Below are 18,522 nucleotides of genomic sequence, written 5' to 3'. Positions count from 1 at the left end.
ATCCAGTTTTCTCTCTGATCGCTCACTGAAGGTGGCTCTCTAGATGGCTCTCTGTCTTCTAACTTCTCCACTAATGCCGGTGTCCCCCAAGGTTCAGTTCTTTCCCCCACTCTTTTCCTCTTGTATATTAATGACCTTCTTCCATTGACTGGCAATCCTATCCATAGTTTTGCCGATGATAGTACATTGCATTCCACTTTCCATTTTGAGAAACCTTGTCCTGCTCAATCAGCTTCAACTTCTCGAAAATCTGCTACCAATTCCTTAAATGCCGATCTTCAGGTAATTCTCCAGTGGGGCAAAGACAACTTAGTTGATTTCAACCCTTCTAAAACTCTCGCAAAAAGGATTCTTCTGCTCCTATGCTTATCTTTAGTGACACTCCGATTTCTAGGCAAAATGATATATCTCTTTTGGGGGTTACCCTGACTTCTAATCTCTCTTGGCACAAGCACATTACAAATATTGCTTCCTCTGCATCTAAAAAACTTGGTTTTCTCTTTCGCTCTTGGCGTTACTTTTCTTCCAAACAGCTGCTCACTCTGTATAAATCGCAAATCCGCCCTGCCATGGAATATTGTTCCCACAACTTGGGTGGTGCCCCCAAAACCCCTCTCAGGCTTCTTGATTCCATTCAGAAGAGGGCAGTTAGGTTAATTAATGATTCATCTCTAACAGAGTCTCTCCACTCGCTTTCTCATAGATGTACTGTTTCTGCTGCATGCCTCTTCTACAGATACTTCCATGGGCACTGTTCTTCTGAATTGGCTTCTATAATTCCCGCTCTCTCTTTCAAAACAGTCCGAACACATGCCGCCACCAGCCAACATCCATTTACTGTCCAACTTCAAATCCACAGAACCAACTTTTCATCTTCCTCATTTATTCATTCAACTGCCGTTTTCTGGAACAACCTTCCTTCATACGTATTTCCTGAAAATTACAATCTACAGAAGTTCAAGTCCAATGTCAACAAATATCTTCTTTCGTTTTCTCAACCTCCAACCCAAGCATGGTACTAAGTACTATAGGTTCTAATACCTCTCGTGTTTGGGGTTCACATAAAAAAAAAAAAAAAATTGTTTTTGTTGTGGAGCATTTTGGCTGCAGCCGACAACCTCATTGACTGTATCCACTGAATTAGTACCAGCAAGTGTTATGCCCTTTACTTCCGAGTATTTTTCGGCATATCCTCTTTCATCTTTTTTACTGTAGGAATTTCAGATGAGGGTTTGTTATGCATAGCGATACATCTCTGGGATGAAAGGATTGTGCTGTTATGCAAATACATAGATATTTTTTTCCTGTTTGAGTGTGAAAAAACATTCTTGAGCTTGCAGTGTGTATCCATTTGTTGATGAGATCATCACTGGGAACTGTTTGCTACATGTAGGTACTGGGATTTTCTCTGGCTCAAGTGTGACAGTGCCATTAGCAACCAGATGTTGGGTTTCTGTTGAGATCGCATCTGAATCGTGATATTTATCCCATTGTTTGTACTTGCCATATGCAGTACTTTCAGGTCTCAGTGCATGTTCTGATAAATGCAGATTTGTGATAAATTATTTGAGTGTGAAACACTCTTGAGAGATTTTTACATTTTGTGCTTTAAGAATTTGGTTTTTTTCGTCAGTCAAAACTGCGAGATTTCCCTTGTACATTCTTCAGATTCTGAGCAATACTTTTTATTGCTGCTGAGAGTTGTTGAGGGGTTTTCTTGTGTTCTACAATTTTGTACTTGCTATTAGTAATGCATGACTACTCTTGGCATCAGTCGTGTAACCAGAAAATACACTTGGATGGGGGGGGGGGATTGCACATCCTGAGAATAATTGTAAATGTCTTCACAAACTTTATTTCAAGGATCTACAATAAAAAATAAATAAATAAACATTTTGTATTCGAACACAAAAAAAACAGCCTTTTATACTCAACAAAACACTATGTGGGCGTTAGAAATGTAAACTAGTTATATATTTATGTTTAAACGCTTTTTTTTCTTCGAATATATGACTTCTTCAGGATTAATGATTATGTCATAGTGTATATTCAGAAGAATCCCTCCAGTCTTTCCTCCCCCATACAGTTTCTTAAATAACTCTTTAAACGATTTAAGTTTGAATTAGAACTTTCAACTGTCACAGTGGATACCGGTAAAGTGGCTAATATTTTCGGTAACTGATATATTTTTAGATATATATCTTTCTTACATATTGCTAAGGATTCTGTGGTAGTCACAGTGTTTTGTAGTTTTACCACACATTCTTTCTGCCAGAGGTTATATTTGGAAATTAACATATTTTCATTAACAAAGTTATCGCTATTTAAAAGATCATCTGCGTAAAATGAAAATAGCTTTCGTAAATTTTGAATATTGATATCTTCAATAACTTCAGTATCTTTTTAGAAGGAAACACATAAAAGAAGATTAAACATCCTTATATGTTAAAAAAACAAGACTCAATCTGATTAAGAAATTATCTAAAAACGGCACAAAAGTTGAGATCCAATAATAGTCCTCCGCATTATCGCATGATATATTACAGCAGTTGTTGTGACGATCTGTAATTCGTGATACCTTCAAATTTATTTGGTAATTTTTACGTAAGCCTTGAACTTCTAAAAAAAAAAAAAAATGATGAAATTGTTTGTCAGCATCTGATCTCATTTCTTGTACTATTTTTAACAAATTAGCATGATCAGTTGCTTTCTTTAGATAGATATTAATGGTTTGTAAGTATTTACTCAAGCCAATACTGTTACTGAATACTTTTTTAATAATATATAAAGCAACCAAAAAATTGCCGTTCTGGATGGAATTGAGAAGTAATTGTGCATTTGTTGCTGTATCTTTATCTTCCCATGAGCTTATTACTGTTAATGCTGCAAACATTGGTTCTAACAATTCAATGAATATAATTACAGATTCGTGTCTGACCACCCATCTAGTGGAGCACATGTTTTGATAAACTTTTTCTTGGAATTCGGACACAATTCTTCTATCTGTTCTTCTAATACCAGCTGCCTCTTTGGATACCGAAAGAATGCATAAACTTTTTGAATGATTCCCATGCAGTTTCGGATATCTTGCAAATCACATGAATCTGAAATTGCTAAATTTAAGCAATGAGATACGCAGTGCATATAGGTTTAATTCTTGTATATGAGCCTGGATGCCATTTATTATTCCGCTCATTGCCCTAGCAATGTCATATCCTTATCCACAATATTTTTTTATTTTGCCCAAATTTTTCAAGTCAATGAATTATTTCTTTCACTATATTTTCACCAGTTGCAGAATTTAGAGGGGCAAATGAAAGAAAATTTTTGCATATTTGAAATTTTGTTTTGTCTACGCATCTGACACAAAGCAATGTTGAATTGTCTGTAGTTTCGTCAGCTAACACAGAAAAATATTTAGCTTTCTTCACTTTGTTCAATCTGTTTCTGAATTATAGAACCACAACATTCAATTATTTCATTCTGGATGCCCGCACTAGTGTACAATGAATTTTTACCAGCAGTTCTTAAATGATTTTCTAAAACAGTGTCCCTAGCGTTGACTCATTCCCTTAACAAAGCTCAAAAGTTTCCTTCATTGTAATTTACAGCTTCTGATAAGTTAATGGGCCCACTGTCTCGATGACCTCTTAATGGTATTCCTTGCTTTCCACAAAGTAAAATCGTTTAAATTATTGGCACCAGTCTTTTCCAATTTTCCATTTGTTCTTCATATTTTGCTTTATCCAGCAATTTTTGTACGGGTAAACATTTGCCGCTAAGAACTTGTGTAAATCATTAGCTTGACATAAGGATATTCCATGATAATGCATAGTAGTTTGCAAGTTAAAATCTCTAGTGGCATGTTTCCACTTATTATACCCAGTTTTCAATAAATGTCCAACCTGTTGAGTCTGATTACGACCTACATTTGTAATAGAAAACAGAACACAATATTTACAATATGCAGCATTTTCTGTTTTTGAAAGGCTAACCAGTCGTATTTTCTCAACCAAGAAAATTGATAACGTCTATTAAACTTTTCGTTTTGATCGGTAGATCCAGGAAATTTATAGTTAGAATTGGGAGCCCAAATACTATCCAAAGCCTTGGTTAAGTCCACATTAAACATTTTTTGGTCTTTAAGTAACACAATGTCATTAACTGCACACTTTTCATTGATTTGAACTTCAATTTCCTCTGCATTCGCTGACTTCATATCCTGGACTTCAATAGAATTTTGATGCTCAGTTGCACCATCATCACTCATTTTGAATTTTTTTGCCACAAATAGCAACATTGAACTTTGTTTTTGTTTTTCAATTTAATCTAAAAAAAAGAAGACACCTCAAGTCAAGCGAAATTTTATATAGGGGTCCTCAAATTCGAGGCTAAGCATGAGGATTTCGGAAACAGAAATAGATGCAAGGTCAGTTAAATTGGTGTAAATTGTGTAATTGGGGGCCTAATCCATTGAAAAATAATTTTTTTTGTTTTCGAGAATTTCGAAAAAATGTAAAATTTTGAATTTTCCTCTTTTAACTTCTGAGGAAGATGTGTTTTTAGTTTTTCTGTCGAATAAAAATTGTGCCACTGGTCAGATAGTTCTCAGATTTAATCCTCTAGTAAACTTTATTTACATTTCAACTGATCATTATTAGGCCACAATTACACAACTTGCTCCAATTTAACCGACTTCGTATCTCTTACATGCAGTTTGCTAGATCCCAAAGCTTAGCACCAAGTTTGGGATTGTAACTGTATGTACGAAGAAAAAGTGAAATGTAATGCGGAACATTTACTTTTAATGAAAAAAGCTTATCTTTTATATTGAGTAAATTAGTCAATAAAGATGCTGGTAAATTTAAGTCTAACAAAAGCAACTGTGAGAATCAATGACATGAAACCTAAATTTTTTACAAATACTCAATGTAAACTTTATACACCAGTTTAAAATTTAATTATCTCCTTTCTATTTTTCGCCTCCTGCAATTAAATTTATCCAACTGTGGATTATAAATTTTCACAGAAACACAAATTGTAACTACACCAAAGAAACACAAACAAAAGCTGCAAATTGTACTGATGCTTAATTGGGTTATATTGCTCATTCTTGCTCCTTAATTGGATTATACCCTACTTTTAGCTGATGGCAGGTTTATATAATTGAATCTGGAAAGTGATGCCCACTTTACAGATTCAATTTTTGATGGAGAATGGTTTTTTTTCCTATATATGATTCTTCTCTATCTCACCTTTGTAATACAATAGGTGGCAAAGAGTTCCTCCATCTTTTTAGATAAACTTAGTTTTCCCCATCTTTTTCTTTTCACAAAAAATAATGAAACCAGAGTAAAGTTGTATTTTTTATTTTTTTTATTTATTTATTTTTTTTAAATTTTGCAAATTTTTCCCCATTTTTGTTAATGAATTGTATTGGCTGTCAGCTCTATGTTGCAGAATAGAAACATGGCATAACAGTGTTGTTCTTTGTTATGTGCATTCACTTCATAATACTTGTGTAGTGAAAAGCTAATTGACAATTTTTCAGTAAGAGGCCAAAGAAATGCAATGTAAAATTTTCAAGATCTACATGCAAGATTGACGACCATTCAGATGAAAACATTGACAGGTTTGGGAATTTTTGCAATATGGTTGCCAAGTAACAGGTCAGATGCTGGAAGCCAAGTTGAACCTATGCAAAAATAGTTTTTGCCATAGTGTGTATTGTGTCATAGCCTAGCATTAAACAAAGGAGACTCGGTCTGCAATATCTGCAGACTGAACTTATCGTTTTATTTTTATTTATTTTATTTTTTTATTCTGAAAAAACAATGTAATTTTTCACATTCAAGCAACAGAAAACAGGATAAAGTCAGATATTTGCAAACAAATAAGTGTAAGGAAGTTGCAGTGAACAAAAATAAGTAAAAAAAAAAAAAAAAAAAAAAAATAGATATCATAGTGACATGATGTTATATGTGCTGAATGTTTACTTGCATCTTTGCTGTGGAAATGATCTTCTTCTGAATTTTTTCTGATCATGCAGACATTTTGTTCAGATATATATTTCCCAATAGTGAAATAGCAAAAATAAATGGTTGTGGAAACAACCATTTATTTTTGGGCTAATTTGTCTGGCTGCCCAAAGATTCCCTTGGATCTTTTACCTGCAGGTTTTTAATGCACGAAGAATTACTGCTGATAATCACATCAAGATTGCTTTCTCTTGTTGCTTCTCTAACATGCTGCTGTAGATAACAGTCATCCAATAAATTTAGTCATCCAATATCGTACCGATCCACAAGAAAGGTGATAACCGGGACTGCAAGAACTACCGTGGCATCAGCCTCCTTTCCATCATCGGAAAGGTCTTTATGAAGATCATCCAGTCAAGACTGCAAAAACATTGCGAGCAAACCAGTCGAGAAGAACAGGCAGGATTTAGACCCGGGCGAGGATGCTGTGATCAAATCTTTGCCATTCGTCAGCTGATGGAGGAGAGGATCCGGTGTGGACAGCGAACCGTCATTGTTTTCATTGACTTTAAGTCTGCTTTCGACTGTGTCCACCGGCCTGCCTTATGGAAACTACTAGAGGTTGAACATGTACCTCGAAAAGTCATCACACTCCTCCAAACTGCATACAACGGTTTAACCAGCCAGGTGCGCATCCAGAATGATTTATCTGAGGAATTTACCATCCAAACTGGAGTCCGCCAAGGGGATGTAGCCTCCCCGTTGCTTTTCAACATCGTGGTCGACGCCATTATGAGGCAAGCATTCAGAAACAGACAGGGCATACAATATGACAAGGATCACTATGTGACTGACCTGATGTTTGCTGATGATAGTGCTATCCTTGCCGGTAACGACGCTGAAGCCACGGACATCCTCTACGACATTGCCCGCATTGCCCGGCCATACGGTTTGAAGATCAATGCTGGTAAGACAAAGGCCCTGACAACAGATGGGTCGCAAGCCACCATCTATCTCGAAGGCGTCCAGATCGAGCAAGTGCAGGACTTTAAATACCTTGGGTCGCTGGTCCAGGAGAAGAAAGTTGCATCCACCATGGAAATCCACAGCAGAATTGGACAGGCGGCCACTGCGTTCGCCTCGCTCAAATGGTGTCTGTGGAAGAGGACCAACATTTCCACAAAGACTAAAATCCGACTCTTCCGGACTTTGATCCTGCCCATTCTTCTTTACGGATCGGAAACATGGATTTGTCTCAAGTTAGATTTGAACAAACTTGAGGTATTCCAAATGCGATGCCTGCGGCAGATCTTGGGCATCTCTCTTCGCGACCGCATCACTAACGATACCATCCGCGCCAGATGCCAACAGCAACCAACCATTGCCGACCAAATCCAGAAGCGAAGGCTCAGATGGTTTGGCCACGTATGTAGAATGGGCACGAACAGAATACCATCCACACTCCTTTGGAGACAACGACCCACCCAATGGAGCATCCAACGGACCGCGCCTAGGAAAACGTGGGCCAAGCAAGTGGAAGATGACTTGAAGAGCCGACGTCTCGACCTTAACCAGGCCAGGACTGAAGCCATGGATCGTAAGGTATGGAAGAACATCACAGAGCAAGTCCGAAACCCTGCGGCACCTACAGCAGCATACTGGTTGCGTGGCCAACCGCCTCCCCCAACTGCCAGCTAAGGACCAAAGAAGAAGAAAGAAGAAGAAAGAAGAAGAAGAAGAAGAAGAAGAAATTTACAAAAGTCTTGCTACTGTGTGAATGACCACCCACAAGTTGCGGTCAGTATCTGGAAAATTAAAATCTATCATTAAAAGACATTCTGATTTATTGGCCCACTCTGTTTCTCTGTCTAGTTATTCGTTATATTCATCAGTCATCACACCTACAACACACTCCTACTCTCGTTTTCATTTTTGCATTGCTAATGTCACATCAAACTGACCTAACAGTTCACTGGCTGCCCATATCAGTTGAATGCACTGCCTTAGATTTAATATGGTCCTTAACTAAGAGCATAAGCCCCCCCCCCATCCTTTTTGTACACCTCATATTCTAATTCTGCATCCATTATGTCTGAGCGAGACATCTCCAATATCGTTACAAGGTTTGCATTTGATGATTTAATCAGTACTTCAAATACATCAAACTTATTTACTATTCTTCTAGCATACAAGTGCAAGTATATATGCACTTCTTCTTATTCTTAGTTATCTTAACATAGACCATGTATTTCCTTATCGCCATTATGACCCACAACAGGTCTTCAAACCCTTGGTATCTTTCTTTCTGGGCTGCTTCATGTTCCAATATACTTCATGTTCCAGCTGTCAAAAAATCACTTTCATCCATGGTTGTGTTATTGTTAATCTGTGTTGCACCTACTGACAGTGAGAGGGGAAAAAATAAACAAACACACAATGATATTGATTTGTTTTGTAAATTGTACAGTTATGAAATCTGTCATCAGTTGTCACCTTCCCGTTCTCCTATTATATTGAGAATTATTTTTATTAAATTCTTAGATAATTAAATTATGTTTCTGTTTATTAATCTGAAACCAAATAAGGGTTATTGCCTGACGACCAGTTTGGTTTATTGTTTTCCTAGCACCTCTTCTCAAAGCAGCAGTTGCAGTTCTCCATCAATAAATTCATATGGCAGCAGTCACCCAATTGTTTCTCCTCCACAGCCTATTACTCCTTATGCAGTTGCTGCAGCAGGTATATCAAATAGTAATGCAAGTAAAGGTAGTATAATTTTCTTTTTATTGTTTACAAGTAGTCTTGAAGTTGGTGTTTTATAAATATGTTTTATCTTTAAGAAGTTTCTGAGGATTCTGATGATATAAATGTTGAGTGCCTGGTAATTTTTTATTTTATTTATTTGTGTTTTAATTTGATAATTATTTTGTCAGTTTATCACAAAAAAAAAAAAAAAAAAAAAAAAACCACTTCTCAGTAGCATTACACTAACAGTAAGAAACCAAATATCCCCAGGCACTTAACTAGTACTCATTAAATATATATTATTTATCAATTAAAATTTACTACAGTGTTGTTACCATCAGAAAAGGAAGTGATTAGCTTGATGCTAATGTAATGTCAGTGTAGCTGTGGTTTGCCATTTGTGATTAAAAGGGGACAAACTTTAAGAATGTAGTGCTATGTTTGTATAAATGTACAAGAACTTAGTTCTTGTACATTTATAAAAAAGATTAATTCTGGTTTGCAACTTTTTTTTGTGACATAAGCTTGTTGTGCCTATACTTTATCCTCATCGAGGAGAGAGGGGGAAATGAAAACCTAGAATTTTTCTTTTACTGTTTTCGGTTCCCCCCCCCCTCATCAATCAGCTATTAATGCTCCACAAATCTTAAATCTTTCCTGTAATGGAAACATTGTTCCATCATTAGAAGATGGCACCTTCCCTGTAGCACCCCAGCTTTATTCAGGAAAGAACAAAGGTTGATTAACACTCACATTCTATTGAATAAACATAAGTCACCTTTTTCTCATCCCCGGGTGCCAAGCGATTGTGGCCAAGCAATTTCTCTGTGCCATCACTGCGATTTCCTAAAAATGAATTATAGTTCCCTTTCATTCTTGTTGTTAATAAATCTATTTATTTAATCAGCTCTTGTTGCAAAAGTACCTGTACAGAGCTAGAATGGAAAGCCACCTTTCTTTATTTTTGATAGTTTAATACCCACTACTTTTCGTATTTATTTAACACCCACTACTTTTCGTATTTATTTAACACCCACTACTTTTCGTATTTATTTAACACCCACTACTTTTCGCTTGGTCACACCAGGCACTGCTTCTGCCTCCCTGTTGGCAGGGCCAGAAACCTTGGCAGAAAAGTTAGGCTGCCAAGGGCTGAAAGAAGCAATATGGACCATACCAACACTGACTCTTGTGGGGTGAGTATCACATCACATTCCAGAGAGCAGGAAGATTACAACCCTTTCTACGCTAAAAGACAGAAGAAGGATACAAATCAGAATACCTGGCCTCATTTCCTTATAATACATTCCTTGACTGATCAGCCAGTCATCAAGCTCTCTCTTTTTCTAATCCAGAAATGTTTAGAGAATGCTGCTGGCTCACCGAAAATGGTTTGCCGACTAAAATCAGGTTACCTGCTTGTTGAATCAGCACAACACAAGCACTCTGATAAGTTACTTAAATTGAAAACACTTGGAGGAACTCCTATAGAAGTGTCCTGTCCCCTCATGCCACCTTAAACTACTCAAAAGGACTTATAACAGAATGGGATCTTCTACATGTATCTGACGAAGAAATTAAACAAGAACTTTCAGATGAAAATTTTATTCAGGTCAAGAGAATCCTAATTAAAAGGAATGGCTCTTTGCTTCCAACCAGAACCATCATACTAACTTTCAACTCACCGAATCTACCAAATTCTGTAAATGCCGGATATTTGAACTGTCATGTCCAACCGTATATACCAAAAAATGCTTTAAATGTCAGAAATTTGGGCATTCGCAGGCAGTATGTCAAGGAACTGCAGTATGTGCTTCATGTGGGTCTAAAGACCATATCCATACTGAATGTTCTGCACAGTTTTTACAGTGTCTAAACTGTAGAGGCAATCAGTCCGCTTATTCCAAAGACTGTAAAAGATGGAAAAGAGAAAAAAATGATTCAGAAGTACAAAACCGAGCATAAAGTTACATATCTTGAAGCAAAGAAACAAACATCACCAATTACAGTAACATGTAATTGTCATGTCATGTCATGTCAAGTAATGTCAGAAATTTGGGCATTCGCAGGCAGTATGTCAAGGAACTGCAGTATGTGCTTCATGTGGGTCTAAAGACCATATCCATACTGAATGTTCTGCATAGTCTTTACAGTGTCTAAACTGTAGAGGCAATCAGTCCGCTTATTCCAAAGACTGTAAAAGATGGAAAAGAGAAAAAAATGATTCAGAAGTACAAAACCGAGCATAAAGTTACATATCTTGAAGCAAAGAAACAAACATCACCAATCAGTAACACGTACATACATCAGTAACACGTACATATGCAGCAAAAATTTCAGATGATGTAACGATTGGGAGATTCATTAATGAATCTCCCAATTTTAGCCATAATAAATGGGCATTACTGAATAGATTCAGGTTTTTATCACAAAAGACTGTCTGTGCCCACTTCTGTTGTGAGTGTAACCATCATCTTGTTCCAGAACTTAAGTTAGATGGAAACCCTAGTGCTAATCAGAACTCCTTCAGGATGATTTGTGCCACTTTTCTGACCATTCTTGAACAGGCTTAAAGAATGGTCAGAACACTTTGTGGGATTGAATTAAAAACAGAAGAAGAAGAAGAGAGGGATCTGGGAGTTACGATACAGACAGATATGAAGTTCACTGAGCAGTGTAAATAGGTGGCCAGGAAAGCCCATGATGATATATCAAAATAATATCCTGTAGAGATAGGGAGGTCATGATCCCACAGTGTATGGTAAGACCACATTTGGAATACTCTCTACATAGAGAGACCTCATCTGAAAAAAAGAGATTGAGCTTCTAGAGAGGGTCCCATGATAGGCAAATTGCATGTTGAGATTGGTTAAAGGGTGACCATACAAAAAAAATACTGTGGGCTACAGAGCTTGACAACCAGCCACCTTAAGAGTGGACATGATTGAGGTTTATTAGACTCTGAGAGGGGTTAGTAAAATGAATGGAAGTGGAAATTTCTCTGTTATAAAGAATTACAAAACTAGGGGCTGTAAATTCAAATTACAGTGGAAGAGGTTTAAACTAGATTGTCGGAAGTTTAGGTTGCCTCTTCTAGTAGCTGAGGCTGAGAGTTTGAAGAAGTTCAAAGGTCAACTAGATAGTTACCTATGCCAGGAGATAAGTGAATAATTTGTATTTTCTTATCTATATATTTTTTTGCTGGTGTAGCAAAAGCCTCTGGCTTCCCTTCGCTGTGTGGCTAATACAAAAGCCAAAAAAGACCAACAGATCCTAAGCAATTACAGACCCAAAAATATGACTAGCTGTTTATATAAAGTGTGTTAGAATTTAAGTTTAACTCAATTGTTAATGTACTTGGACAAAAATTAGTTCTTTTTTACCAAAACACGGGGATAAACCACCCCTTGAAAGCACAGATCAACTTCCATCAGTGGTTTCTAGTGATTTCTGTGTTGATGAATTCAGCAAATCTTTTGTCAATCTTGTAATGTGAGAATAATTGAAAGACAGTTGAAACAGGCTATACACCACCTTAATAAATTGGCATTAGTGAATAGATTCAGGTTTTTATCACAAAAGACTCTGTGTCCACTTCTGTTGTGAGTGTAACCATCATCTCGCTCCAGAACTTAAGTTAGATGGAAACCCTATCCCAGTTAAGTCTGAAGTCAAATTCTTGGGGATTATATTTAACAGAAAGTTGACTTTTCTTGAACATATTTCCCAGTTACAGATGAATTGCATGAAAAGGCATCAGTATCCTCCACTGAGCTCCTCCAAATGGAGTGCCAACTGGTGCACTTTACTTTGATTATATTGAGCACTGGTTCAGTATAATGGTGCTCGGGTGCATGCTTTGGTCAGGATCAGGGCTCCCACTCCTGGGTTTTCCACCCAGATCTGGGTTTTTTGATTGTCATCTGGGTTGATAGGTTTTTTTCACAAAAATATCTCATTATCTGGGTTTTTTCGGTAATTTTTAATTTAAGTCAAAATTTATTTTTATTTCTTGTAAAAACAATAAAATTTAATACATTTAATAACAGTTTACAATTTTCTTAATTTTATATTCTAACAATACTGATCATAATTTGTAATATCTCAAGTGCTTGTACAAAATACTACAAATGTAAAAGGATTTCAAAGTTTTCACAGGGTTCTACACTATGATTTTCGTTCGTGTTACTAACATGTATGCGCAGCCTATTGAGCAGGCGGAAGGCGGTCTTTACTGCACAGTCTTTCGTGATCGTTCGTGGTATTATTGCATTATTTGGTGTGATTTTTACATTTATGCGTGTACTACATACAGTGATATAATAAATTTAAATTGTAGTGACTATTTCTATTTTATGTTAATGGATTAGTGATTTATTTTTTATTTTATAGAACATTTTAAATAAGATAACTGCTAATTAGCCATACCAACAAATTGTCCACAATGTCTGAAACTTGTTCTCCACAGAGAAAGATGAGTAAACGGTGGTATACTCAAAATTTTAGAAATGAATGGTTAGAAGATCCGGAAATAAAGGATTGGTTGAAAGAAGACAGTAATGAAAAAGGTGCGTCTTACTGTATTTGTTGTGAAATGAAATTAAAGAATGCCAATAAATCGATGTTACTAGTGCATAAAAATACAGTTAAACATAAAAAAAGTGCAAATATTGCTAAGACAAGTTCAATGTTAGACACGTTCTTCACAAAATGTAAACCTACGGAGAATGAAGAAGTAGCAAAGGCAGAGTTAACAATTGCTGCACTAATTTCTGAGCATAATATTCCATTTGGGCAATGTGATCACCTTATAGAAGCATGTAAGTAAGCATTTTATGATAGCAATATTGCAAAATAAGTTCAGATAAAGGCGACTAAAGTCTCTTATCTTATACAAGATGGCATACATGAAAAAATATACATTTCTAACATATGCAGAAACAACAAGTTTTCAATGATAATAGATGAAGGTACAGATTTATCTTTATCGCAAGTTCTAGCTGTTGTTGTTAGATATTTTGATATTCAAAAACTTGATGTTGTAGATGTGTTACTTGACACTGTTCGTGTCGAAAATGGTACTTCAGAAGGGCTTTATCAAGCTGTAAAAGATCTTTTCATAGAAAAAAAAACATTCAAATAAGTAATCTTGTTGGCTTTGGAAATGATAATTGTGCCACTATGATGGGTACTAAGAGTGGGTTCCAGTCATTGCTAAAAAAGGATGTACCATCGGTATTTATAATGGGATGTGTTTGCCATTCTTTTGAATTATGTGCTAGTCATTCAGTCAAGGTACTACCATCATATCTAGAAATATTTATAAAAGATATCTCTTGTTATTTTTCCCGTAGTAGTAAAAGATTAAACGAGTTCAAAATGATTCAATATGTTATAGATACTGCTAAGCATAAAATCCCCAAATTAGCACAAACACGTTGGTTATCCCGTGGCAATGTAATAAAAATTATTATTGAGCAGTGGGATGCGTTAGTTCTTTATTTTCAGTCTCAATCAAAAATTGACAAAATCGATGGTGGAGGGAATATTTACAATACTATGATCACCAAAGGAACTAAGCATATGTTGCTGTTTTTAGGATATGTACTGGAGAAAATAAACTGCCTGAATATTGAATTTCAATCTGAGCATTTCAGATTGTACTTACTTCGATCAATGGTTTCAATTGAGTATAAAAATATTCTTAGTTTTTTCATAAAAGAAGAAGTCATTACTTCATGCAAGCTGGTTGAAATTGGTCCAAGCAATGCAATAAATCATAAGCCTCTGAATAAAATATATTTAGGAGGCCGTTGTATGGCCTTATTAAATTCAACACCACTTGGTGACAGTGAAAGCAGGTTTAAAAATGATTGTTTAAAATTTCTTGTTGAACTTTGTATGGAAATCAGAAAAAGATTTCCTCTAAATGATGATGGAATTATCTCCAGTCTCAATGTTCTTGACCCAGCAGTGATACATGATCGTGCCAATTCGCCATCATCAATTTTCCATTTAGCAATGCAGTTCCCTCACCTTGTTTCTGAAGACAAAATAGATCTTCTAGATGATGAATGGAGATCATTTCGTTTAAATCAAGATTTAGATTTCTCATACAAAACCATCCCTGAGTTTTGGTATCTGTTACATAATGTAAAAGATGGCTTTAATAATTCTAAATATGAGATTTTATCTAACTTTATGACCAGTCTAACTATTTTACCTCACTCTTCGGCAAGCGTAGAAAGAATCTTCTCCCAAGTAAACCATATAAAAACAAAAGCCACAAACTCCCTTAAACCAGAAACTGTGAAAAATCGACTAATGGCAAAACAGGCGATAAATAGATCTAATCAAAATTGCTATATATGGAAACCTAAATCAGAATTGGTAAAAGAAGTCATACAAGGAACTTGTCATAAAAGATACGAAGAACGTTTGAAAAAAATGAAAGAACTTCAAAAAATAAATGTGGAGGGAACTGAATGGGATGAAAATTCTGATTAAAATTAAATAAAAGATATTTTTGCATGGTAAGTTTTATCTTATTTGTGTTGCTATACTATATGATGAAAACTAGGTTTTTTTTGGGTTTATTTAAGTTGCAATCTAAGTTTTTTTAAAATTTGTGAGTGGGAGCCCTGGTCAGGATCATTGCCCTATATTGCCTTGAACCAGTTCACCATTGTGCTATTCACTACTGGTGCCTTTTGCACGCCTTATATACAGAATTTTTTATGTCAAGGCCAATAAACCATTCCTGTCACCTCGCTGAATGCAGTTATCATTACAATATGCAATCAAATTGAAATATTTGCCTGAGTACCCTGCATAGCTATGTGTTTTTATGCTACCCTGAGAAGAACTTTATAATGCTATGAAAAATATATACAATGATAACCCAGTTTAATATAATACAATAAAATATACAGTAGCCAAAGCTTACGAGACTGCTGCGTCTCTTTTTCAACTGATAATTTCATTTGAATACAACGGATATAGTGCAACGAGCTGAGAGTGAGGCACGTTATTCATTTAAGCTGATTTCTTATTGTTGTCCACTGACGTGCGCTGTTTTACTCCAGCGTTAAAATGGTTGACTCTAGAATGGGGTGCAGATGTATGCCTTTGCAGTGGTTTATGGCTTTTGGATTGTTTAATATATAAACTGATTCTAGCCATAGGCGGTGGCGAAAGTGTCGTGAGTGGTCTACTATTTCGAAATCACGTTTGGGATCAAGATCGTGGTTGGTGGCCAAAAAATGCTCAGTGACTGCGGACTGGTCAGTTTCGGCAAGCCGGATTGCTCTATCATGCTTCGTAAAGCGATCTTGAAGATGTCTTGATGTCTCTCCTATGTAGCAGCTGTCACAGTCTCTACAGGTGATGCGATATATATTACATTGCTGCGTAAGAGAGGTGTGACAGTGGTCTTCACACTGGAGACAAGTGAACGTAGGTTTCTTCCGGGTAACTGTACGCATTTGATGTTATAATTTCTGAGGATTTTTGAGATCCGTCCTGACACGCCTGGATAATAGGGAATGTAGGCGGACGGTATATACTGCCTTGGTTCGGTGGTCTTGGGTGGAATGTGAGTTCTTGTGCCTGTAATAGGCACCTGTTTAGCACATGGGATGGATAACCACATTTGGTTAGGTCTGCCTTCACATGGGAAATCTCGTTACGTCTAATTGCATTAGTGCTGCAATGGCTCCAAGCCCTGGAGAATAGGGTGCGGGCAGTGCTGTTGAGATGACTGGGTGCATGGCCGGATCTGTAGTTAGTAAATTGTCTGCACCACATAGGTTTGCGGTATACTGAAGTCTCTAGACGTTGGCCTACGCGATGCACTAAGACATCCAGGAACGGGAGTGCGTCGTTGACCTCTAACTCTATAGTAAACTGGATGAAATTAGACAGGGAGTTGAGGTATTCCGGTAATGCTGTTTCAGAGCCATGTGGTATTACAGTAAAAATATCGTCAACATATCTGCACCATGTTGTAATAGGTACAGGTGGGTTCAGATATATCTGCTCCCCCAAATCTTCCATGGTGATGTTGGCTACTACGGAACTAACAGGGGCACCAATAGCAGTGCCATGCACCTGTTGGTAGACTGAATCCTCAAAGGTGAAGATGCTGCTTGATAAGCATAGGTTGAGGGCAGTGCAGATGTCATCAGTGGATAGTGATATTCTGGATTGGAGGCTTAAGTCGTTCTCGAGGAGCCTCCTGGCACAGTGCATGGCCTGTTGAATGGGAATTGAAGTGAATAAAGAAACCACATCAAATGATGCCATGACGGTACTGTCAGGGATTGAAAGGTCCTTAATGAAGTGGATGAATTTGCTGATGTTTTGACGGTGTGTGTGGTATTTCCTACAAGATGTGAGAGGAGGTGCCCAATATGCTTGGATAGTTCAAACGTTGGGGCACTTACTCAAACTTTAAGCATCGTCAGCATGCAGCCCTATCATCTATAAGAAAGGACAACACCATCGTCATACTTCCTGCTGACAAAGGGCACCGGACCATTGTATTGGACCGGTCAGCCTACCGAGAGAAAGCCCTGGTCCTACTACTAGACCCAAACGTATACGAACCTCTGTTTGATCCACCCATTAAGGTCTTGAAACGTCTAGAGATACATGTGAATAAACTCGTCCACACATGGTTTAAAGATAAGAAAATCTCGACTACAACTCAGAGTCTTCTACATGCTACTGGCTGCCAACTACTACCACAATTCTATGGATTTCCAAAGATCCTCACAAACCGGGTGTTTCCCTCAGACCTATAGTGTCGTAGTGCAATGCCCCAAAGTATGAACTATCCAAGCATATTGCGTGCCTCCTCTCACCTCTTCTAGGAAATACCACACACAAAAAAAAAAAAAAAATAGCAGCGAATTCATCCACCTCATTAATGACCTTTCAATCCCTGACAGCACCGCCATGGCATCATTTGATGTGGTTTCTTTATTCACTTCAATTCTCGTCCAACAGGCCGTGCACTGCGCAGGAGGTGTCTCGAGAACGACTTAAACCTCCAATCCAGAACATCACTATCCACTGATGACATCTGTGTGGTATTTCCTACAAGTAGTGAGAGGAGGCGTGCAATATGCTTGGATAGTTCATACGTTGGGGCATTTCAGCACGACACTATAGGTCTAAGGGGAACACCCGGTTTGTGGATCTTTGGCAATCCTTAGAATTGTGGTAGTTGGCAGCCAGTAGCATGTAGAAGACGCTGAGTTGTAGTCGAGATTTTCTTATCTTTAAACCATGTGTGGATGAGTTTATTGACATGTGTCTGTAGACATTTCAAGATCTTAATGAGTGGATCAGACAGAGGTTCATATACGTTTGGGTCGAGTAGTAGGACCAGGGCTTTCTCTCAGTAGGCTGACCAGTCCAATACAACGGTCCGGCGCCCTTTTTCATCAGGAAGTACGATGATGGTGTTGTCCTTTCTTATAGATGATAGGGCTGCATGCTGACGATGGTTAAGGTTTGAGTGAGTAAGTGTCCCAACGTATGAACTATCCAAGCATATTGCACGCCTCCTCACCTCTTGTAGGAAATACCACACACACCTTCAAAATAGCAGCAAATTCATCCACCTCATTAAGGACCTTTCAATCCCTGACAGCACCATCATGGCATCATTTGATGTGGTTTCTTTATTCACTTCAATTCCCGTTCAACAGGCCGTGCACTGTGCCAGGAGGCTCCTCGAGAACGACTTAAGCCTCCAATCCAGAATATCACTATCCACTGATGACATCTGCAC

The 18,522-nt window shown here is 37.3% G+C and overlaps 1 protein-coding gene across 3 annotated transcripts in view; it reads left to right on the top strand.

Annotated features, from left to right (window-relative positions):
* LOC150083041 (CCR4-NOT transcription complex subunit 3-like) overlaps positions 1–18,522 on the top strand; it is a 592,625-nt gene that overhangs the window by 305,857 nt on the left and 268,246 nt on the right. For 2 of the 3 annotated variants that reach the window (XM_090377752.1, XM_090377750.1), the window contains exon 10: positions 8,605–8,744. In XM_090377752.1, coding sequence (XP_090233878.1) covers positions 8,605–8,744 — 140 coding nt within the window. The remainder of the gene's footprint in view (positions 1–8,604; positions 8,745–18,522) is intronic. The other variant, XM_090377751.1, reaches the window with a different exon arrangement.

The sequence above is a fragment of the Mastigoproctus giganteus genome, chromosome 7 (genome assembly GCF_048544385.1).
Source record: "Mastigoproctus giganteus isolate SK-2022 chromosome 7, ASM4854438v1, whole genome shotgun sequence".
NCBI classification, from domain to species: Eukaryota; Metazoa; Arthropoda; class Arachnida; order Uropygi; family Thelyphonidae; genus Mastigoproctus; species Mastigoproctus giganteus.
Note: the sequence above shows the minus strand (reverse complement) of the source record. Positions and strands in the feature narration are given on the sequence as shown.